Source organism: Eschrichtius robustus, chromosome 1 (genome assembly GCF_028021215.1).
Source record: "Eschrichtius robustus isolate mEscRob2 chromosome 1, mEscRob2.pri, whole genome shotgun sequence".
In the NCBI taxonomy this organism is placed as follows: Eukaryota; Metazoa; Chordata; class Mammalia; order Artiodactyla; family Eschrichtiidae; genus Eschrichtius; species Eschrichtius robustus.
Window position 1 is genome coordinate 184885445 of NC_090824.1, and position 24186 is coordinate 184909630.

Consider the following 24186-nt stretch of genomic DNA (forward strand, 5'->3'; position numbering starts at 1 on the left):
CATTGTTTGTTTACTCTTTAGTACTTCTAGGTCCTTGTTAAACATTTCTTGTATTTTCTCCAATCTATTTCCAAGATTTAGATCAACTTTACTATCATTATTCCGACTTGTTTTTCATTTAGACTGCCTATTTCCTCTTCATTTGTTTTGTCTGGTGGGTTTTTACCTTGCTTCTTCATGTGCTGTGTATTTGTCTGTCTTCTCATTTTGCTTAACTTACTGTGTTTGGGGTCTCCTTTTTGCAGGCTACAGTTTCGTTTTTCCCGTTGTTTTTGGTGACTGCCCCCAGTGGGTAATATTGGTTCAGTGGGTTTTGTAGGCTTCCTGGTGGAGGGGACTGGTGCCTGTGTTCTGATGGATGAGGCTGGATCTTGTCTTTCTGGTGGGTAGGACTGTGTCCGGTGGTGTGTTTTGGTGTGTCTGTGAACTTATTATGATTTTAGGCAGCCTCTCTGCTAATGGGTGTGTTTGTGTTCCTGTCTTGCTCGTTGTTTGGCATAGGGTGTCCAGCACTGTAGCTTGCTGGTTGTTGAGTGGAGCTAGGTCTTCACGTTGAGATGGAGATCTCTGAGAGAGCTTTTGCCATTTGATATTATGTGTGGCCGGGAGGTCTCTTGTGGACCAGTGTCCTGACCTCGGCTCTCCCACCTCAGAGCCTCAGGCCTGACACCCAGCCGGAGCACCAAGACGCTGTCAGCCACACAGCTCAGAAGAAAAGGGAGAAAAAGAAAGAAAGAAAAATAAAATAAAATAAAGTTATTAAAATAAAATATAAAAAATATATTATTAAAAATAAAAAATTTAAGAAGTAATAAAAAGAAAGAAAAAAGAGAGCAACCAAACAAAAAACAAATCCACCAATGATAAGAAGTGCTAAAAACTATACTAAAAAAAAAAAAAATGGACAGACAGATCCCCAGGACAAATGGTAAAAGCAAAGCTATACAGACAAAATCACACGAAGAAGCATCCACATACACAGTCACAAAAGGGGAAAAAAGGAAAAATATATATATAAAAAAAAAGGAGAGCAACCAAATCAATAAACAAACGTACCAGTGATAATAAGCTCTAAATACTAAACTAAGATAAACATAAAACCAGAAACAGTTAGATGCAGAAAGCAAACCCCAAGTCAACAGTTGCTCCCAAAGCCCACCAGCTCAATTTTGGGATGATTCGTTTTCTATTCAGTTACTCCACAGATGCAGGGTACATCAGTTTGATTGTGGAGATTTAATCTACTGCTCCTGAGGCTGCACAGAGATATTTCGCTTTCTTGTCTTTGTTTGCACAGCTCCTGGGGTTCAGCTTTGGATTTGGACCCGCCTCTTTGTGTAGGTCACCTGAGGGTGTCTCTTCCCGCTCAGACATTACGGGGGTAAAGTAACAGCTGATTCGGGGGCTCTGGCTCACTCAGGCCAGGGGGAGGGAGGGGTACGGAATGCGGGGCGAGCCTGTGGTGGCAGAGGCTGGCGTGACATTGCAAGAGTCTGAGGCATGCTGTGTGTTCTCCCGGGGAAGTTGTCCCTGGATCATGGGACCCTGGCAGTGGCGGGTTGCACAGCCTCCTGGGAGGGGAGGTGTGGATAGTGACCTGTGCTTGCACACAGGCTTCTTGGTGGCTGCAGCCGCAGCCTTAGCATTTCATGCCTGTCTCTGGTGTCCACGCTGATAGCTGTGGCTCGTGCCCATCTCTGGAGCTCACTTAGGTGGTGCTCTGAATCCCCTCTCCTCGCACACCCCGGAACAATGGTCTCTTGCCTCTTAGGCAGGTCCAGACTTTTCTTGGACTACCTCCTGGGTAGCTGTGGCACACTAGCTCCCTTCAGGCTGTGTTCTCGCAGCCAACCCCAGTCCTCTCCCTGCGATCTGATCTCTGAAGCCCGAGCCTCAGCTCCCAGCCCCTGCCCGCCCCGGCCGGTGAGCAGAGAAGCCCCTCAGGCTGGTGAGTGCTGGTCAGCAGTGATCCTCTGTGCGGGAATCTCTCCACTTTGCCCTCCGCACCCCTGTGGCTGCGCTCTCCTCCATGGCTCCGAAGCTTCCCCCCACCCAACCCCCATCTCCACCAGTGAAGGGGCTTCCTAGTGTGTGGAAACTTTTCCTCATTCCCAGCTCCCTCCCAGAGATGCAGGTCCCATCCCTAGTCTTTTGTCTCTGTTTTTTCTTTTTTCTTTTGCCCTACCCAGCTACGTAGGGAGTTTCTTGCCTTTTGGGAAGTCTGAGGTCTTCTGCTAGCGTTCAGTTGGTGTTCTGTAGGAGCTGTTCCTCATGTAGATGTATTTTTGATGTATTTGTGGGGAGGTAGGTGATCTCCACGTCTTACTCCTTTGCCATCTTGAAGCTATCTCTCCAAATTTGCTTTTTAAACCTGGTTTGTGAGCCAAATTAACCCATGTAGGTTTCTTTTAGCATCTATTATTAGATTAGTATAATAATTTTATAATTTTGATACAGAATAGAAAATCATCTGATATGTGATGGAGTTAGCACTTGCCTGAATATAGAGATTGAATTGGATTGAATTTTGAGTGGCGAAGAGGGAAGATGGGAGAATGAGCAGGACTTCTACTATAAAAATTGAATTATAAATTGAATTATTATTAAATTATAAATTTATTATTATTAAATTGAATTATAAGAATGGCACATTTTCTTAATTATCTGTCATAAAATCACTGAAGTTTGGAATTTTCAGGGTTTTGTAAAACTAAATGGGGTTCCAAAGAAGATGAAAGAAAATCACTTAGTAGGCAGTTAAGTGACTCCTAGATCATAGGACTTAAGGAGAACAGAACTGTGTAGTTGGAAACATAATTCTGTCATTTGAGGCATTGTACTCTCTTGAAATCCAATATTATTGGTGTATATGGGGGTGGGAGGTGGTATTTTAAGCCATCAGGCATTTAAGTCCTCCTGTGAGGGATTGATCAGGCATGGGGCCAAGACACCCTGTGTCCCTGCCTTTAGTGACGAGTGCTGTGCAGAATGAGAACCCCCGGCCACCAGTAATGCATCCAATTTGTTATGGATGTTCAGGTGTCATTAATTACTATAGAGAAGTTTCTAGTTTATTTCTTATACTTTTTTTTTTTTACATCCCTGTGTCTCCCTCTTTTTTCAATAACAACAAGAGCAACAAAACAGAGCCAAGAGTGCCTTTGAAGGGACTGAGTCACATTGACTAGATGCTGACGGATGGGCTTGCTGAAGTCCCTCTGCACGCTTGTCTAGACTTTAAGGACTGAAATGGGACTCTTGTCTATGTATAAACTTTATCAGTATTTATACGTCTTTTCCAACTTTGAAACAGAGTGGATGGTAAAAGAGTCTTAAGCTGTCTTTGTCGGGCATTGTGCCTTCTTATATTTAACTGTCTCTGTCTTTCAGTCAAGGTCTTTATTAGTAGCACAACGGAGATTTGATGCTGGGCAGAGGAGAAACTTGCTGCTTGTAGGTTAAACCTTTTAAAATAACTTCTTTGCTTTTCTCGGCTGTCCATTCCCAAATAGCATACTGTGGGGGTTGATGATTAAATATGTGTAGTAGATAAACATAAAACTTAAAATTCCCAAATACAGTATCTCCAGGGCATTTCAGCTTCAGCAGAGGCAGCGAGGTTATTCACCTGCACACTTGAAAAAGCAGCAGTATCTTCAACCAAAGCAGATGCACGTGTAGCATATTAATTTGTTTCTCTAAATACTTTATTGCTGACATGAAAACAGTGCTTCTACCTTAAAGGCTTTGTAAAAAATTAGAAAACCCTATGACTCTCTTGGGATCCTTTGGCTACACCAATCTTTAAGATTGTAGGTATGTTTTAGTTCTATCCTGTCAGCAAGTGAACAGATGTTCATTTGCTTTTGTTGAGCTGGGCCACAGAGATGCGCAGTGCTTGGAATATTGCCTGCCACCATGTAGTAGCTCTTTCCTAAAAAGCTTTAGCAAGAGGCGTATTTGAGGGCATTTTGTAACCAGCGTCTCCAAGCAATTATCTGCTGCCTCATAAATCTACAGGCCTCCGAGAATTATTCTGTTTTTTGCAATTTCTCCTCCATTCTGCCTTCTGATAGTTTTAAAGCCGTTTATGCTTCCTTTAGAAATACCCAAATAGTAGATTTTAATCCCAGCTGGACCCTGGCTTAGCATGGGTTTCTGAGAAAGCCTCTGGATCTGGCTCTTGTGTGTGGGCTTTGTCACCTTCATCTGTAAAGGACTAGGTCCATTTCTTAGTAAACCTGAATCATATGTTAATTTCTGAGAGAATAAACAAGGAATGGTGTTTACACCTTTAGTCCACAAAGATGGCAGCATTTCAGAAAGTTTCTGAAGATGTTTAAGGAATAGCATCTAGCATTGATTGATCACTTACTATGTGTAAAGCACTGCATTTAGTCCTTCATGTATATTATCTTATTGACCCTTCACGGCAGTCCTCTGAACTATAATTTACCCCACTGTTCACATTTGTATTATAAGCTTTAGAGAATGAAATAACCTACCAAATCCCATATAAGATTAGAACCTAGGATAGTTTGATTTCAGATCTCAATCATTTAGTCACTGAGCCGTGATAATTTTGTATCATGTTGAAGCAGTATAAGGATTTATAAAATATACGAAAAAAATTCCAACCTCTAGATTTGGTCAGATCTAATGTGACTCATTAAATATTCTTTTGTCTGCTGTGTTAGATGAAACATTACTATGCATTGCATGGTGCTGATTAACTGCAATCACATTTCTCAAAATTGCAGATATAAGCAATTAATTTTACTATTGTCTTCAAATATTCATAGAAGCAAAGAATATAGGCTAAATGTACAGCAAAAATTTAGTCTCAAATTCAAGTGAAAAATTCCCTCATCCATGTTTTTTTCTGGTTCTTGAAGGGAGTTCACCTGTTGGTTTTATGGGTAGGAAGGAATGAATACTATGTTACTAATTATATCACTGACTCTGGTTTGCAAGTTGAATGTCTGGATTCTTGAGAAGTCAGTGCCTGAATTTTAAAAAGGTACTGAAGCATTTTTAATATGCTACTATCTACTTGTTATTTCTTTGATATTCCATTTAGAAATGCCAGAGAGTTCTCACCACTCTCCTATTCAGAAACAATAGGCTTTATTGATATGAACAGAAGATGTTACTAATAATAATAAACTGTTAGTGTTACTCTCAAACTTTTCAAAATCATAATCTGAGAGACATTTTATCATTTAATTCAAGAATACTTACTGTGTGAACACATGATGGAGAAAAGATTACTGTCATCTTTTTGTGTTTCACGTGTTTGCTTGAGAAATAATATTGAATGTGTACTACTAATTAAGAAAACTTTCACACGATAACTATAACTACAAGGGTTTCTGTTCATGTAGTTACTAGTGTAATCCAAGTGAGTTTATGTCCATTATTCACCTACCATCAAAGTTTCCTCTAAGATTTAAATCAAGTGTTCTGAGCCCTAAGCTTCGCTTCAAAAGCCATCTTCTCTTAAAATGTTTGGTGTGAAAGGAATTTGTCTCATGTTTGTTGTTTGTTTGTTTATTTATTTATTTTATTATTATTTTTAAAACATCTTTATTGGAGTATAATTGCTTTACAATGATGTGTTAGTTTCTGCTTTATAACAAAGTGAATCAGCTATACATATACATATATCCCCATATCTCCTCCCTCTTGCGTCTCCCTCCCTCCCACCCTATCCCACCCCTCTAGGTGGTCACAAAGCACCAAGCTGATCTCCCTGTGCTATGCAGCTGCTTTGCACTAGCTATCTATTTTACATTTGGTAGTGTATATATATGTCCATGCCACTCTCTCACTTAGTCCCAGCTTACCCTTCCCTCTCCCCGGATCTTCAAGTCCATTCTCTATGTCTGCGTCTTTATTCCTGTCCTGCCCCTAGGTTCTTCAGAGCCATTTTTTTTTTTTTTTTTAGATTCCATATATATGTGTTAGCATACAATATTTGTTTTTCTCTTTCTGACTTACTTCACTCTGTATGACAGACTCTAGGTCCATCCAATTCACTACAAATAAATCAATTTCATTTCTTTTATGGCTGAGTAATATTCCATTGTATATATGTGCCACATCTTCTTCATCAATTCATCTGTCGATGGACACTTAGGTTGCTTCCATGTCCTGGCTATTGTAAACAGAGCTGCAATGAACATTGTGGTACATGACTCTTTTTGAATTATGGTTTTCTCAGGGTATATGCCCCGTAGTGAGATTGCTGGGTCATATGGTATTTCTATTTTTAGTTTTTAAAGGACTCTCCATACTGTTCTCCATAGTGGCTGTGTCAATTTACATTCCCACCAGCAGTGCAAGAGGGTTCCCTTTTCTCCACACCCTCTCCAGCATTTATTGTTTCTAGATTTTTTAATGATGGCCATTCTGACTGGTGTGAGGTGATACCTCATTGTAGTTTTGATTTCCATTTCTCTAATGATTAGTGATGGTGAGCATCCTTTCATGTATTTGTTGGCAATCTGTATACCTTCTTTGGAGAAATGTCTGTTCAGGTCTTCTGCCCATTTTTGGACTGGATTGTTTGTTTTTTAGATATTGAGCTGCATGAGCTGCTTGTAAATCTTGGAGATTAATCCTTTGTCAGTTGCTTCGTTTGCAAATATTTTTTCCCATTCTGAGGATTGTCTTTTCGTCTTGTTTATGGTTTCCTTTGCTGTGCAAAAGGTTTTGTAAATTTCATTAGGTCCCATTTGTTTATTTTTGTTTTTATTTCCTTTTCTCTAAGAGGTGGGTCAAGAAGGATCTTGCTGTGATGTATGTCATAGAGTGTTCTGCCTATGTTTTCCTCTAAGAGTTTTATAGTGTCTGGCCTTACATTTAGGTCTTTAATCCATTTTGAGTTTATTTTTGTGTATGGTGTTAGGGAGTGTTCTAATTTCATTCTTTTACATGTAGCTGTCCAGTTTTCCCAGCACCACTTATTGAAGAGGCTATCTTTTCTCCATTGTATATTCTTGCCTCCTTTATCAAGAATAAGGTGATCATATGTGCATGGGTTTATCTCTGGGCTTTCTATCCTGTTCCATTGATCTATATTTCTGTTTTTTGTGCCAGTACCATAATGTCTTGATTACTGTAGCTGTGTAGCATGCTACACAGCTACAGTAGTCTGAAGTCCGGGAGCCTGATTCCTCCAGCTCCGTTTTTCTTTCTCAAGATTGCTTTGGCTATTGGGGTCTTTTGTGTTTCCATACAAATTTTAAGATTTTTTGTCTTAGTTCCATGAAAAATGCCATTGGTAGTTTGATAGGGATTGCGCTGAATCTGTAGATTGCTTTGGGTAGTATAGTCATTTTCACAGTGTTGATTCTTCCAATCCAAGAACACGGTATATCTCTCCATCTGTTTGTATCATCTTTAATTTCTTTCATCCGTGTCTTATAGTTTTCTGAATACTGGTCTTTTGTTTCCCTAGGTAGGTTTATTCCTAGATATTTTGTTCTTTTTATTGCAATGGTAAATGTGAGGGTTTCCTTAATTTCACTTTCAGATTTTTCATCATTAGTGTATAGGAATGCAAGGGATTTCTGTGCATTAATTTTGTATCCTGCTACTTTACCAAATTCATTGATTAGCTCTAGTAGTTTTCTGGTAGCATCTTTAGGATTCTCGATGTATAGTATCATGTCATCTGCAAACAGTGACAGCTTTACTTCTTCTTTTCCGATTTGGATTCCTTTTATTTCTTTTTCTTCTCTGATTGCTGTGGCTAAAACTTCCAAAACTATGTTGAATAATAGTGGTGAGAGTGGACAGCCTTGTCTTGTCCCTGATCTTAGAGGAAATCATGTCAGTTTTTCACCATTGAGAATGAAGTTGGCTGTGGGTTTTTCATATATGGCCTTTACTATGTTGAGGTAAGTTCCCTCTATGCCAACTTTCTGTAAGGTTTTTATCATAAATGGGTGTTGAATTTTGTCAAAAACTTTTTCTGCATCTATTGAGATGATCTTATGGTTTTTCTCCTTCAATCTGTTAATATGGTGTATCACATTGATTGATTTGCATATATTGAAGAATCCTTTCATTCCTGGGATAAACCCCACTTGATCATGGTGTATGATCCTTTTAATGTGTTGTTGGATTCTGTTTCGTAGTATTTTGTTGAGGATTTTTGCATCTATGTTCATCAGTGTTATTGGCCTGTAGTTTTCTTTCCTTGTGGCATCATTGTCTTTCTTTGTGACATCTTTGTTTTGGTATCAGGGTGATGGTGGCCTCATAGAATGAATTGAGGAGTGTTCCTCCCTCTGCTATATTTTGGAAGAGTTTGAGAAGAATAGGTGTTAGCTCTTCTGTAAATTTTTGATAGAATTCACCTGTGAAGCCATCTGGTCCTGGGCTTTTGTTTGTTGGAAGATTTTGAATCACAGTTTCAATTTCAGTGTTTGTGATTGGTCTGTTTATATTTTCTGTTTCTTCCTGGTTCAGTCTAGGGAGGTTGTGCTTTTCTAAGAATTTGTCCATTTCTTCCAGCTTGTCCATTTTATTGGCATGTCATTGCTTGTAGTAATCTCTCATGATCCTTTGTACTTCTGCAGTGTCAGTTGTTACTTCTCCTTTTTCATTTCTAATTCTGTTGATTTGAATCTTCTCCCTTTTTTTTTTTTGATGAGTCTGGCTAATGGTTTATCAATTTTGTTTATCTTCTCAAAGAACCGTCTTTTAGTTTTATTGATCTTTGCTATTGTTCCCTTCATTTCTTTTTCATTTATTTCTGACCTGTTCTTTATGATTTCTTTCCTTCTGCTAACTTTAAGGTTTTTTTGTTCTTTCTCTAATTGCTTTAGGTGTAAGTTTAGGTTGTTTATTTGAGATGTTTCTTGTTTCTTGAGGTAGGATTGTATTGCTGTAAAATTTGCTCTTAGAATTGCTTTTGCTGCATCCCATAGGTTTTGGGTCATCGCGTTTTCATTGTCATTTGTTTCTAGGTATTTTTTGATTTCCTCTTTGATTTCTTCAGTGATTCAGTAGTGTATTGTTTAGCCTCCATATGTTTGTATTTTTTACAGATTTTTTCCTGTAATTGATATCTAGTCTCATAGTGTTGTGGTTGGAGGAGATACTTGATATGATTTCAATTTTCTTAAATTTACCAAGGCTTGACTTGTGACCCAAGCTATGATCTGTCCCGGAGCATGTGCCATGAGCACTTGAGAAGAAAGTGTATTCTGTTGTTTTTGGATGCAATGTCCTATAAATATCAATTAAGTCCATCTTGTTTAATGTATCATTTAAAGCTTGTGTTTCCTTATTTATTTTCATTTTGGATGATCTGTCCATTGGTGAAAGTGGGGCGTTAAAGTCCCCTACTATGATTGTGTTGCTGTCGATTTCCCCTTTTATGGCTGTTAGCATTTGCCTTATGTATGGAGGTACTCCTATTTTGGGTGCATAAATATTTACAATTGTTATATCTTCTTCTTGGATTGATCCCTTGATCATTATGTTGTGTGCTTCTTTGTCTCGTGTAGTAGTCTTTGTTTTATAGTCTGTTTTGTCTGATATGAGAATTGCTACTCCAGCTTTGTTTTGATTTCCATTTGCATGGAATAACTTTTTCCATCCCCTCACTTTCAGTCTGTATGTGTTGTAGGTCTGAAGTAGGTCTCTTGTAGACAGCATATATACAGGTTTTGTTTTTGTATCCATTCAGCCGGTCTATATCTTTTGGTTGGAGCATTTAATCCATTTACATTTAAGGTAGTTATCGATATGTATGTTTCTATTACCATTTTCTTAACTATTTTGGGTTAGTTTTTGTAGGTCTTTTCCTTCTGTTGTGTTTCCTGCCTAGAGAAGTTCCTTTAGCATTTTTTGTAAAGCTGGTTTGGTGGTGCTGAATTCTCCTAGCTTTTGCTTGTGTTTAAGCTTTTGATTTCTCCATTGACTCTGAATGAGATCTTTGCTGGGTAGGGTAATCTTTGTTGTAGGTTTTTCCCTTTCATCACTTTAAATATGTCCTGCCACTCCCTTCTGGCTTGCAGAGGTTCTGCTGAAAGATCAGCTGTTAACCTTCTGGGGATTCCCTTGTATGTTATTTGTTGCTTTTCCCTTGCTGCTTTTAATATTTTTTCTTTGTATTAATTTTTTGATAGTTTGATTAATATGGTCTTGGTGTGTTTCTCCTTGGTTTTATCTTGTATGGGACTCTCTGCACTTCCTGGACTTGATGACTATTTCCTTACCCATATTAGGGAATTTTCAAGTATAATCTCTTCAAATATTTTTTCAGTCCGTTTCTTTTTCTCTTCTTCTTCTTGGACCCCTATAATTTGAATGTTGTTGCATTTAATGTTGTCCCAGAGGTCTCTGTGTCTCATGTTTATTTTTGCATCAGTGCAGGCCATACCTGACTTTGTGATGTTGCCAGACTCCTAACTCCATTATCTGTGTTGTGATCTGCTTTTATTTTGCTACTTTGCTATTCTTTTTTTTTTTTTGGCCATGCCCCCGGCCTGAGGGATCTTTGTTTCCTGACCAGGGATCGAACCCTTGCCTCCTGCAGTAGAAACACAGGGTCCTAACCACTGGACCACCAGGAAATTCCCTTTTCTTTTCTTTATTTCACCTAACACAGAAAAAGTGAGGTGGGGATGTTTGGAAATCCTTATTTGCCAACGTTTTGGAGAAAACAAAGAATGTTAATCACTTTTCTTAGAAACACAACTACCATATTACAAACACAGCTTCTGACTATAGGGCCTCTCTTTTTAGAAAGTTATCATGGGGTTCCACTTTCTTTAGCTCATTCAACCTATCCCTCTTTGCAGGATCCCAGCCAAAATCCCTGGAAAATCTTTTTGTTAAATACGTTTAACTGGAGTATCTCATTGTGCCTGGTGGGTCTTCTGTTTCATAGCCACACAGATCCATTAGTAATTTCCCTACAGTTAGAGAAATAGTTCTTTACCTAAGGAAAACGTTTCCTCTTTCTGTGCCAGTGGGCTCAAAAGGCAGCTGATTTTCATACTAACATTTCTTCAGTTGAATCCAATAAATTCATATTGCAAACTCTGGTGAGGAGAGGATTGAAGGTAAGAAGGTAATTTAAAATCTACTTCATTAGATCAGGTGTGAAGATATACAAGTGGAAACAAGGATGGAAAGGAGGGGGTGTTAATAGGTCCTGACTGATTGGACATGTGACTGGAGGAGAAAGTCATTCCAAAGGTCATTTTAGAGTTTTGAACACTGAAGTTTTGAGCAGTCTTCTGAAGTTTTGAGTGTCAGGGGAGAGGTCCAAGTTCAGGAGAAAAAACATTATGAATCAGAAGTAACCTCATGTCATTGGAGTGAAAATATCCAGCAGGCTATGAAGATGTGGGAGGAGCGCTCAAGAGAGAGGTTGACATTCCTGATGTAAATTTGTCATCAGCCTGGGTGACAGTTAAAGCCCTGAGGATGAATGGGTTTGCAGGAAGGGTGTAGAGGAAAAAAGAAGAGACTGGTGATTAGTTAACACTTATTTCCACTTCTCTCTTTAAATGTGGCTGCTACAGGTATTTGCTTAGTTTGGCAAGAACTAGGGAATATATCTATGTGAGAAAGCTTTCAAGAAGAATAAAGTTAATCTGTAGAGAGTACATTTTTTTTTAATTGGTAGACACTATTCATCCAATAGCTTAAATATTTTAATCACTATGTTATAATAATAGCTAACACTAATGCCAACTATAGGCCAAGTGCAATTGTACATGTAATAACTAATTTATCCTTACATAAACCTTATCATATAAGTAATAACTTATTATTTTTATCAGTACCTTTTTACAAAGAAAACTGAGGCACAGAGATATTAAGTACCTTCTCCGGGGTCTTCTTGCTATGAAGTGGTGTATCTGGGATCTGAATTCAAGGAGTCTGGTTCCAAATATACACTTTAATCACTGTGCTATATTGGCCTCATATGAAATATCCCTATGTAACAAACTTTGATAGACCTTTTCCGGCATGGTCCTGACTTATAATTAGTCACATGGTTATTCTGTTTTATGTGAAGAGGAGATGACTTTCTGAGGGCTACATATTGACGGTTTGCTGGACACATTATGGATGTTTCTTATATTTTTAATAGACTAGTAGATAGCATCTGGTTCAAGAAGAAATGTGTTAGTACTTCTTGTTGTACAGAAACAAAAGAGAATGCAGCACAGAAAAATGCAGACCATCTGTTAAGCTAAGAAGCAGTGTGATGTTTTGACATAATAAAATGTTTATATTATGAACAAGGCTGAGCAATGCACACAAGTTTAATGCATCCATGAATTAAGCCTCACACATCATTGGTATTCATTAGTGAAAGTGGGATAATACTTTCCACCAACACACCAGTTTTCTATTGATTTAAGTAATTAGGATTACTTGATCTTTCCAAGTTTCTAGATTCATTATACCAGACTATTTCCTGGTGGAGACTGGGCTGGCTTCACATCACAATATAATATTCAGTCATTTTAACAATAAGTCACTGAACAACGATTTCCAGTCAATGTCCCAAGCTATGTCTAGATGATGGCAGAAAATGTGCAAGAGGATACCACAAGGACATCCAAGGCAGGACTGTGAGTAAAATTCAGAGAACCAGAGGTGGAAATGGAGCACAGATGAAAAATGCCAAGAATCAAGAGTTCAAGATGGAGCATGGGTCCAAGAACTGGTAAATACTAAATAGTATGAATGCATAGGAACCAAACTCAGGAGATGATATGGGGCAGAAACCAGGTGACTGTTGCTTCATTTCACAAACATGTTACCTAACCTAGACATGTGGGATAGAGATGACTGTACATTTTCTTGTTCTTCAAAATGTATGTTTAGATCTCTTTCCACTTGGAATTGGCATGGTCACCCAAGTGCTTCTAGGAAGTGACATGTTTCTCATTTGTAGGCTCTGTGCTATAAGACTGTGAGGTAGTAATGTTCTTTGCTCTTTGTTTTTGTTTTATTTCATTTTTCTTATCCAGATTGTTTTTGAAGGCCAGATGATTTCAACTCATGAACAGGATGAAGTCATAGCTATTGATGATATATCCTTCAGCTCAGGCTGCTTGCCTGCAAATGGTAAGAACTTTTTCTTATTTTGATCCTTATTGTATAATAAATCCAGTGCCGTTTAAATATTGTGTAATGACTTTGATCTGCTCTTTATTTTTACTTAATGCTTTAGAGTGAGCTATTTTCCATTGTTCTAGTACACTGTGTAACAATGACTAGATTTATGCTAGAGGTGAAGACGGTATTTTTCACTGCTGATGCTATAAAGAGCTGAAAGGTGTAATTTAGTCTCAGATTTGGAACCTTGTAGCAACGTTTACACTGTTTAGTTAAATCTTACCCAGCGAACTCTATGCCTTCTAGGAGATTGGGAGAAAACTGGCCTCCATAGACTTGAAATTGTCTTCTTGGAGAATCAATTTGACTATGCCACTGAAAGACACAGATGGAGAAATATATTAATTATAATCTATTTTCTATTTAGACTGAAACAACTAGATCAATAAACCACACAGATCTAAAAAGTTATCCATATCGGTCCCTTGACTATATTAACTGTATAATATTCAATTCACCAGTCACATTGTTCTCAATAGAAATGTTCAGTGTTTAAAATATAAATTGGTAATGATAAAATTAACTTAGTCGAATAAGCAATAACTATACATATTCAGATATATGTGATTATAGATATTTGATATTTTTCCTTTTGAAATTTTATTATGATATAGTAGAATAAAGATAGCTGTTTCGTAGAGAGTATTCCCAGTTCTAATTTTGTACAAAGATATGGTAGTCGTGGTAAAAAATATTCCAGTAACAGAAGAGGTGGATTGGTCTACCTAAGAGAAATCAAGGAAACTTGATAAAGGGTGTTTGTATTGCACTTTGATGTTTAAAAAGCACTCCTACTGTTATGATAAGAGCTTACAGGTATGTGTCTTTTGCCACTCAAACCAAGATAAGGTTTTACAGGAGCTGATGACAGCACCTTCTAAACACTGGAACACATAAAGGTCTCTTTCATCTTTGTACTGTCAGTTCTCAGTATATGTTAGTAAGAAATCATGATAGGATAAATTGAAACATAGGTAAATTGAAATGGAGAACTTTAAAGGAACAGACTATAGCCTCCACCCATTCCTAGAAGTAAATAATTTATGTATAAGCATCAGTGCCTTTTCACTAAAAGAAGATAATATTTATTAGATTTTTAGCAGAATAGAATCGATATACCAGTGTAGAATACGTTGTTAACTCCATGCAAAGCATGATCTGCCATTCAAATGTCCCCTAATAATTCCTCTTCTGTTACCCTGCATGGTTGTTCCTGAGGCCAGAGCACAGCCTGCTTATGCTTGATTTTTTTTTAAATTAATTAATTAATTAATTTATTTATTTATTTATGGCTGTGTTGGGTCTTCGTTTCTGTGCGAGGGCTTTCTCTAGTTGCGGCAAGCAGGGGCCACTCTTCATCGCGGTGCGCAAGCCTCTCACTATCGCGGCCTCTCTTGTTGCGGAGCACAGGCTCCAGATGCGCAGGCTCAGTAATTGTGGCTCACAGGCCGAGCTGCTCTGCGGCATGTGGGATCTTCCCAGACCAGGGCTCGAACCCTTGTCTCCTGCATTGGCAGGCAGATTCTCAACCACTGCGCCACCAGGGAAGCCCTTATGCTTGATTTTTAATGAGACACCTAGTCCCTGTCCCTGATCACTTCAGCAGGGCCTTTATATATCTCAGTTTTGTAGTTTCTGCAGAAATTGAGGTCTGCCAAACAAAATGATCCCTAATAGTTCTATTTATTGCCCGGTCTGACTGATCACCCTCAAAGGAGAGTAAAGCAGTGAAATCAGCTATTGGCTGGACTTTCTGAACCATCAGGAAGTTAGGAACTGGCTGTTGCCATTGAAACTTTGTTTACATTACAGATTTACACAGAAGAATGCTTGGGTTGTGCTTGGGACTTGAGATCGCTTGTAATAGGACTCTGCTATCATTTCAGACATGAACTTACTCTTCATCTTTGGCTCTGGGAACCAAAGCCATTTCCCTAATTACCCATGATCCATACACTGGGACAGAGGCCGGTGTAGATGGGCCATAATAATTATTCAGAAGACGACTGCCAGATTTTTAGTTATCACTTAAAAGAACTCCTTAAAATCACTATAGAAGTAAAAAAAAAAGCAATAGTAGTGGGAGTGAGAGCATCAGAAAGTTGGACATTCAAGGAAAAGTTGTGGTCACATAGAATAATATTGGAGTCTGCAATTTCTAAGAATAGTTCTAGGTAGTGTTATCACCGTATTATTTTGAGGTGGTGTGGAAATAAAGTTTACTGAAGATGAGACACGAACTTTAAAGCTAAATTATTGGGCAGGCCTTTTACATGGATATTAAAGTTATACAATATTACAAGGTAAGGGCCTAGAGAAGAAGACTTTGAAATCCAAGACTGAAGTCTTAAGTGAACATGGAAATCAGATCTCCTGCATGGATGACACAGGGCTATAAGTTGGATGTCATGGGCCAAGATGTTTTTGCAACATGGAAGAATGAATCATTGTATAGAAGCAACATTGGGGATTTAGAAGGATGGCAATTTTAATTTTAGGCCTTTTGTTTTATGGGGCATTGGAAAAGAAGGTCTCCCCTTGGGAGAGCTACAAAGGAAGTGGTGTCTTTTTGGGGAAAACCAGTACTCAGGTAAGGTCACAGAGTGTTCTTTGACTCTTTGAAGGTGAGAGTGCAAGAGTTTTGTTTTTCAAATAGAAGGAGGATTGAGGGGATATTTAAACTTCTGGGAGGAAAACACAGCAGCATGAGGATTAATAATGGAGAAAAAGGATAAAGCATTATGCGATAGGACTGGCACTTGGATGGGGTTCCATTTTGTAAATGGTGAGAATGGGAGAGGCGGTAAACATTAAGTAGCATTAAATTTTCAAATGAGACTCTCCAGTCACATTCAGGCACTATCATGATAGACTACACCTAGTTAACCATCAGAATCACATAGAAGAGTGATAGATTCTGGGATTCACTCCAGACCTGCTAGATGGGAATCACTGAGGATAGAGCCTACATTTAAAGTAATGTTCTCAGGAAGTTTTTGTGAAGTCAGGCAATCCTAGGTTTAAGAACAGAACTAACCTTTTGGGAACCGCAAGACCTAGTCTCGTGTTGATTATTGCACTTGGCAATGACTGCGCTGGAGCAGGGTTCTGGATGACTAGAGTCTGTGGTTTCAGTCTCATGCGGTCCTGGTGGTGACAGCCAAGGTAGGGGAAGCAGGCAGAGACAACCCAACATCTTCTGGACATTTCCATCAGAAAATCCTACTCCAATGGACAATAGGGCTAGGTATGCGTTTGGAAGCAAGAAAGCAGAAAAGTGTGCTTAGATGACTTAATAGAGGATATAACCAGTCATGGCCTAGGTTCTTCAACTCTGATACTGCTAAATTCAAGGACTAAGGGATTTCCTTTGTGTTTCCCTCATGCTTGTCATCTTATGCTCATAGAATAATGTCTCGCATTCAGGGCAGGAAGAAGGAAGGAATGGGAAGGGACGTAGTTTTGGACATGTCATTCATCGGCTAGGTGATTTTCAGGCAGACAACCTTAGTTTCTAGGGAGACTAAGAAAACTGAAGATTTAGATTTGGCCTCTGTAATAAAGGCAGGCAAGGAGAACAAGTTTATAAGTTGAGGGCACAAATATATTTGCTACAGAAACTCAACATCAGTATGTTTAGAATGAAATTCCAATCTTCTTTCAAACTCTGTTCCTTCTCCTGCGTTCCCTGTTTTAGTCATTGGCGTCTATTTGGTCTCACTCAGGAGCCAGGGAGTCGTCCTTAAATCCTTCTTTCCTTTTCTCATCTCTGCATTAATTTGGTTAAAAACGTTATTGAGGGCATGTCCTTATATTTCTCAAATTGTCTCCACTTATTTATTCATTATTCTTTATCCAACTCTGATTTTGTTTGCCCCATTTTTTTTCTCTTGGATTTTAAAAAATTCCAGTTTCAGTTTATTTCACCCCGCTATTCACTACACCCTGCTATCCACCAGATTGTACTTTCTAACATCCAAATGTGACCAACCTCTATTTTGTTTAAATCCATCAGTAACTCTCATTGCCTTCAGAATGGAATTGAAATTTTTTTGTCATGACATAAGCTCACCAGGATCCTGCTCTTAGACACCAACCCAACTTCTTCCATCTTAATTTCCCCAAGAATTCCCATATTCTGGCCAAAAAGAACTACCTGTGAATCCAGCAACACAGTGTTATCTCATTCTTGGGTATCTTTTCAAACCTTGCTCCCTCTTCTTATTTCATGAAAAAAATTTTTGGCCTGTTCTGCTACTAGATATCCTTCCAGACTGAGTCAATGTCTCTTTTCTGAGAAGCCTTCTCTTACAGAAAATCCCCCCACACTCCTACTCCCTCTACAAACACACACACACACACACACACACACACACACACACACACACACACACACACACACACACACACACACACACACACTGTATTAATTTATCTCTACAACTAAATGCTGAGTTTCTTGAGGGCAAAGTTACTAGTGTCTTACTCATTTGTGGATCCCGAGTGCAGATCAAGTACTTAATAAATAATTGATTGAATTAAGAATATGTGCAATTATTTAAATATCAAGTATTTGGGATTTTGTATGAATTCTCTTCTTTCCTCTAAGCTACAGCACCATTCTATAAAAAGTAGGTTTAAATAAAATATCATGGGAATATGTTTAAAGCAGTACTTACACTTATGCTAAGAAATATTATATTATTTTTAGGTTTTTGTTTTAGTATCAAAAATAAAGATATGTCTTCAAACTATATAATGTGATTTTTTTGTCTGGGATGAATTAATCTGGGACAAGCATTTGCCATATTTTAGTAGAAACATAGTGTTTTTGTCATTTTATAGTCGCAATATAGTACTTGGAAATGAATACTGCTTGGAAGTGAATGCTGTAATATGTCTTTTGGTGGTTATTTTGGTTATAAAAATGGTTCTAAGATATATAGGTTTTCTGACAAGATTTCTTTATTTTCTTATTTCTTCAAACCAGTGTGTTTTCAAAAATTTGCTCTATTTTTTTTTTTTTTTTTTTTTGAGACTAGGGAACAATTCTATTACTGTGTTTTTATTTTCTATGTTCTGATGCTTTGATGTCTGGGATCGTGCTGACCCTGGAGGGACTGTCTCTACCAGGGTGAGCCAATTCCTAGAGACAGTAAAACAGCTCACCTTACAGTGTATTTTTCAAATGCAAACCAACCAATCCAGAGCACCCACCATAGCCACTTCTTTAGGCTTTCACACTCTGGGTCACTATGTACCTGCCCTAATCACCCCAGGGTCAGTGCATGTTTTCTAAGACCACCGTAAAAAAATACCACAGACTGGGTGGCTTAATAAGCAACAGAAATTTATTTTCTCATGATTCTGGAGGCTGGAAGTCCAAGATCAAGGTGTCACCAAGTTTGCTTTCTTTTGAGTCTTCTTTCCTTGCCTGTGGATGACTCTCTTCTCTCTGGATCTTCAGTCTTCTCTCTGTGTGTGTCAATGTCCTAAATGCCTCTTCTTATAAGGACACCAATCATATTGGATTGGAACCCACCAATATGACCTCATTTTACCTTAATTACCTCTGTATACCTCCAAATATGGTCACATTCTGAGGTGCTGAGGGTTTGGACTTCAACATATGAATTGGGGGTGGCGGGTACAGTTTAGCCCATAGGAGCAAGGTACTAAATAACTAGGGACAGCCCTGACTGAATAAATGAAATGTTGATGGATTTTCAGATCATGGCTCTATGTTTGTCAAATCTCATGGAAATAAGTACCCAAAAGTATAATTTTACTGTATATAATTTTTAAAAAAAATTTTAAAAAGAAATAGTAGTTTTTTACAATTGGAAAAATTCTGATGATGAGGAGTCCACCGTATAGATTATTAAGTGTAGTATTATCTTTAGGGGAAAAACATAACTGATTCTCTCTACTTACTCTTTACTATAGAAATACAGCTCTCTTTATAAAAGCGCTAAATATAGGTATTTTCGTGGTTTCTGAATATTTTTCAAGATGGAAAATAAAACTAAATTCTTTTTATAATATTAAAGAAATCTTTTAGATTATTCCCACACTTTCAAACAGTATCTTTCTAATTACTGCCGTTCCCAAGATATGAGTATTCACTGTACATTTATTGAAAGGAAGACCTGTTTAGACTTTATCAAAGTGTAAAAAGACCCAGGTTTGTGACTGTGACTAAATAAGAATGTGCTCAATCACTGATTCTTAAATACATTGCTTCTTGAACAAATTACTGTATATTTTTATAAAGATTGCATGATAGGGCTCATAATCAAATATCATGAATATTCTGTGAATATTTTTAGGTTGGTTTGCCAGGACTTTGCCTTAGTCTCATTTATAAACATTCCAAATATACAAATTATTCCTTAATGAGAACCTGAATAATGCTTATATATTATCCAGTTAAATAAGCATTATTTAACTAGTTACCTTTTTTTATCTTATTAACGTCTAGCTACCGTTAAAGATCTAATGACTATTCATTGAAGTTCATTACTGTTTTAAGAAAACTGATAAAGAAATTGTCAAAAGCCCCTGGAGTCAAAAGTGGATGTCAATTATAACTTTTGCTGCAATAGCCTTGAGGCTTGGACTTCTTTCTCTTCCATCTGAGTTATGTGGCCAATTTCACATAACCTGTTTGTACAAGATAAGATTTGAAGGATGGCAGGCTCTACACGTGGCTTCATTGGTATAGAGACTTTGAAATTGTTGGCAAAGCTTCATCCTGCTGATTGTACATCATTGATGGAGAATTTTAAAATGCCAAACATAATTTTCTACTGCTGGATTGTAGTGCAATATAAAAATGAAAGAGAGAGGGTGTGGGGAGGGAGAGAAAATGAATATGAATATACATATAGATGACATCTTTAAATAGCTTTGAGCTCTGAAATAGAATGCACTAAAATAAAAAGCTGTCCAGGAGATTAGTTGATTGACAATTTATTAACCCCCCCTATATCATTGTTTTTGTGCTTGCAAATTCCAATTTGGGGGACTAAAGGTAATAGAATTGGTTGACATTGGTGAAAGATATTTAATAGCAACTGATACAAGCTGAATTTTAAATTCCATGCAATTTATAATTGGCTATTTTGCTATTTTTGTTTACAGTACTTTTGTGGTTATTGTATAAATAGTGAAAAATTATAGATAATATACAGCATTTAATTGAACTATGGCAAACATTTAATTATGCAGCTCCAGGGGCTGAAGATTTGTACCTATTATACGAATCTACAAAAATTACAGTTTTAATTGTTTCATGGTAATTGTTATTGTGCAATCTTAGTTTAATTTATTGCCCACACTCCCTTAATTGCATATGCAGTTTTATTTTCAGTGGATCTTATGCTCAAGAAGCTTTGCATATTCATCATTTGTTAGCTTCCATTATGAGAAACCAGATTATGGATGTTATTCATAAATCATTTTCACAACCAGTTGCTTCAATTTTATTTCCAATACAAATGTGAACAATTTATATAGAGTCTGTGCTGTTGTAAAAGATTTCGTTGAATTAGTCTTAGGTCATTTAATTCATTCATTCATTAAACAGGTATATATTGAACATCTATGTTATGTCAAGAATTTTTCTAGACATGAGGGAGAAGCAGTGAAAAAACAAATGGTAATCCCTGAGTTTATGGAATTTATATTTTAGTCAGAAAGAGAAAGAAGCTAAGCTAGTAAATAGAAAAATGTACTTTATGTCAAGTGGTGTTATGTGCTATGGGTACAATAAAACAGAAAACTGAGATAAGGGTGCCACAGGTAAGGGGGAGATAAGTTTTAAATAGAGTGGTCAGGCATGGTCACATGAAGAACGTATTTTCTGAGCAAAAAAAAAAAAAAAAGTTGAGAGGTCAAGCCACGTGTATATTGGAAGGAAGCCACGTGTCAAGGTGAAGGTCCTGAAGCAAGAGTAAGCCTGGTTTGTAAGAGGAAGATCATGGAAAGGACTTTTGCATGCATTTCTTGTAGGATAGAAGCCCGTGTGATGATTTTGAGCAGAGGAGACATGATCTGACTTGCTGCTTGATTTAGCTTTAATATGTTCTTCTTGTCCTTCTTTCTGTAAATGGATAGTTAAATTACAGGATTTGAGGTCAAACATTTTTCATTCCTAATGAAAACTTTTATAATTACTAATTTCCTTCTAAGTACTGTTTTAGCTATATGACACAAATTTTAGTAAGTTATATTTTCATTCAGATCAAAATACTTGGTTATTTCAAAGTCTGTTTTATTTAAACGTGTGATATTTAATTACCTAATAAATGTGGATTTCCCAGATTTGTAGTTTAATTTTGTTTTAGTCTGAGGATACTGAAAGATAATAATGGGGCAAGGGCAGTGACAAGGAGGCAAAATAAGAAGTTTTAACTATAATCCAGAAAGAATGATGTTCCCTTGACTGAGAATTGGTAGTAGTAGTGAGTACCTCGATGTAGTGAGATTCCGGATGTGTTTTATAGATCAAGCAAAGATTTGCTGATGGATGGCACGTCCGATGAAAGTAAGAGATGTACCATACATGACTCTACTCTTTTTACCTGAACTAGAAGGATGGAGTTGTCATGGACTGAGATGAGAAAAATGTGGGAGGAGAAAGTTTGGGCCGAGAAAATCAGAAAATATGCCTAGTTTCAGGTATATTTCTTTTGAAATGCATGTTGGTTATCCAAGTGAAGTGGCCAAGTCAGCAACAGGATATGTCAGAGTCCAGTGAAAGGTCTTGGACCTAAGTTATAGTTCTATGAGTTATTGGCATTGGAAATGCTTTAAAAACATGAGACTAGATGATATTAATAAGATTGTGAGAAGAGACGAGATCCAAGGCTAATGTCACCTTGTGTAACATCGACGAGATGAGGGAAAACCAGCCAAGGAGACGAGAATAAACGCTAGTCATTTAAGACGAAAACCAGGAGAAAATTAGGTACCAGGATCCAGTGAAGAAAACATTTCAAGAAAAAGGGGATGATCAACTATATCAATATTACTGATATGTCAGGTATGTTGGGAAGGAAAATTTAAATATTATTTATTATTGTAGATTAACAGTGGAGAGGTCAACTTTGATATATGCAGTTTCAGCGCAGTGGTAAGGGTTAAAAAAAAAAAAAAGGAATAGAGTTCTGATATATGTTACACCAACATGAATAAACCTTGACAACATCTGAGAAGTAAAAAGTCAAACACAAGAAGCTATATAATGTGTGATTCCATTTTATAAAATGTGCGGAATAGGCAAAGTCATCAGAAAGCAGATCAGTGGTTGCCAGAGGCTGAGGAGGGGGAGAGAATGGGAGTGATTGCTAACGGGTACAGGGTTTTATTTTGGAGTGATGGAAATGTTTTGGAATTAGATAATGGTGATAATTGCATGACACTGAGAATGTATAAAAGCCACCAAATTGTGTACTTTTAAATGGTTAAAAGCGGTGAATTTTAGGTTATGTGAATTTTAACTTTATTTTTTAAAAAATTGAAAAAAAACTCATTGGAACAGATGCAAGAGAGAATGGGGGGAGAAGAAGTGGTGCTGGAATCAGTGAGAATAGGCAGAACTTGGAGAAGTTAGTTGGAGGGAGTTGGAGGTTTAAGAGATTTTCTTAAGATGGGTGAAATTGTGGCCTCTTGTATACTGAAGGGAAAGAAAGCATGTGGGATGTAAAAGAGGGGAGGAAATCGCTGGAATGATTGCAAAATAGGGGAGAGGAGATGCATTTCCTGGGTAAATGAAAGGAGTAGACCTAGAGAGAAGCAGGACTGGTTGATCACAGTTAAGAGGAGGAAAGACATGTGGGTGGCGGTGCAGGTGGTGGGGCTTGTGAGGTTTTCTTCTGGTTTCTCTCATTTTCCCAATGAAACATAAAGCAAGGTGATTAGCTGAGGGGGAGGAGGAGTTGGAGATTTAAGGAGTGGGTAGAGGGTTTTGAGCAGTTGTTTAGAAATGGAAGAAAAGGAAAGAATTAGGAAGATGTAGTGGGATGGCCCCAGTGCAATGAAGTGAGTAGTCAGGGATATGAAGTCACTTCAGTCAGCTTGGTGTTGACCCATCACTCCCGTTCATCTGCACGGATGCAGGTCGAGTGTGTCGTGTCGGTCTCAGCCTATTCACAGTGACGCTATCTGCCAGGAATCTCAGGCGCTCACCTGGGCCCAGATTGCATGTGGTGAGTCCCCACAGACATTTCCCAGACCAGAGCCAGTGTTGTGATGCTGTGGCTAGTCCAGCCCTTGCGGTTCTTATGATTACAAGACACACCTCTGCCACAACCATCAGGGAACTTTGGAAAAACAAGGTTTGCTTCTTACAGGTCCTGGAGGGTACCCAGCGCATCCAAGGGCCATACAGCGAGGTTGTGGGGAGAGAGAGTAAACCTAGGGTTCTGCCTTTGTTGGGGTCGAGGGTGGGGTGCCTCCGGTTTTACTTTTTATAGTTGAATTTAAAACATACAAGTGGGAATTAAAGTGCAGTAAGGGAAAAGCTGGGTCACTCGAGTGCTCAGTTATCTAGGTCACCGAGGGCTTTTGAAAAGGGGAACTTCATGGGTGGGACGGCCTGGCTCTTTATCCAGTGTGTAAGGGGCAATGTGTTTATTGGAGATGGATGTCTTTGAAATGGATGCCTCAGCAATCAAAAGGTTGATGTCAGACACTTACATTACAATCAGGAAAGCTAATTGTCAGGCACTTACACTACGTGAAGGATTGTACTTATCAGAGCTTTTGTCCTGAGTTTGTGGAAGCATGAGAAGAGCCAGCAGGTGACTGTTTTCTAACGTCAGTAAGAAAAGAAATGAGGACATGAGAGAGGATGAAAGGAATTGCAAAACTGGAGGACCATTATCTTGTAGGTCCTGATGCTGTCAAAAACTTTTTACAGTAGAGATACTAGAGGGAGTGAGTGGAAAGATAGAGGTGATGGTTGGGGAGTGGGCCCCTCATAATTAAGATAGAGGAAGTGTTATCACCATTAGTTATGAT

At 38.0% G+C, this 24186-nt stretch overlaps 1 protein-coding gene across 1 annotated transcript in view; it reads left to right on the forward strand.

The window, feature by feature from the left end:
• The window catches only part of MALRD1 (MAM and LDL receptor class A domain containing 1), a 620077-nt gene that overhangs the window by 55466 nt on the left and 540425 nt on the right, over positions 1–24186 (forward strand). The window contains exon 6 of the mRNA XM_068545334.1: positions 13014–13110. Coding sequence (XP_068401435.1) covers positions 13014–13110 — 97 coding nt within the window. The remainder of the gene's footprint in view (positions 1–13013; positions 13111–24186) is intronic.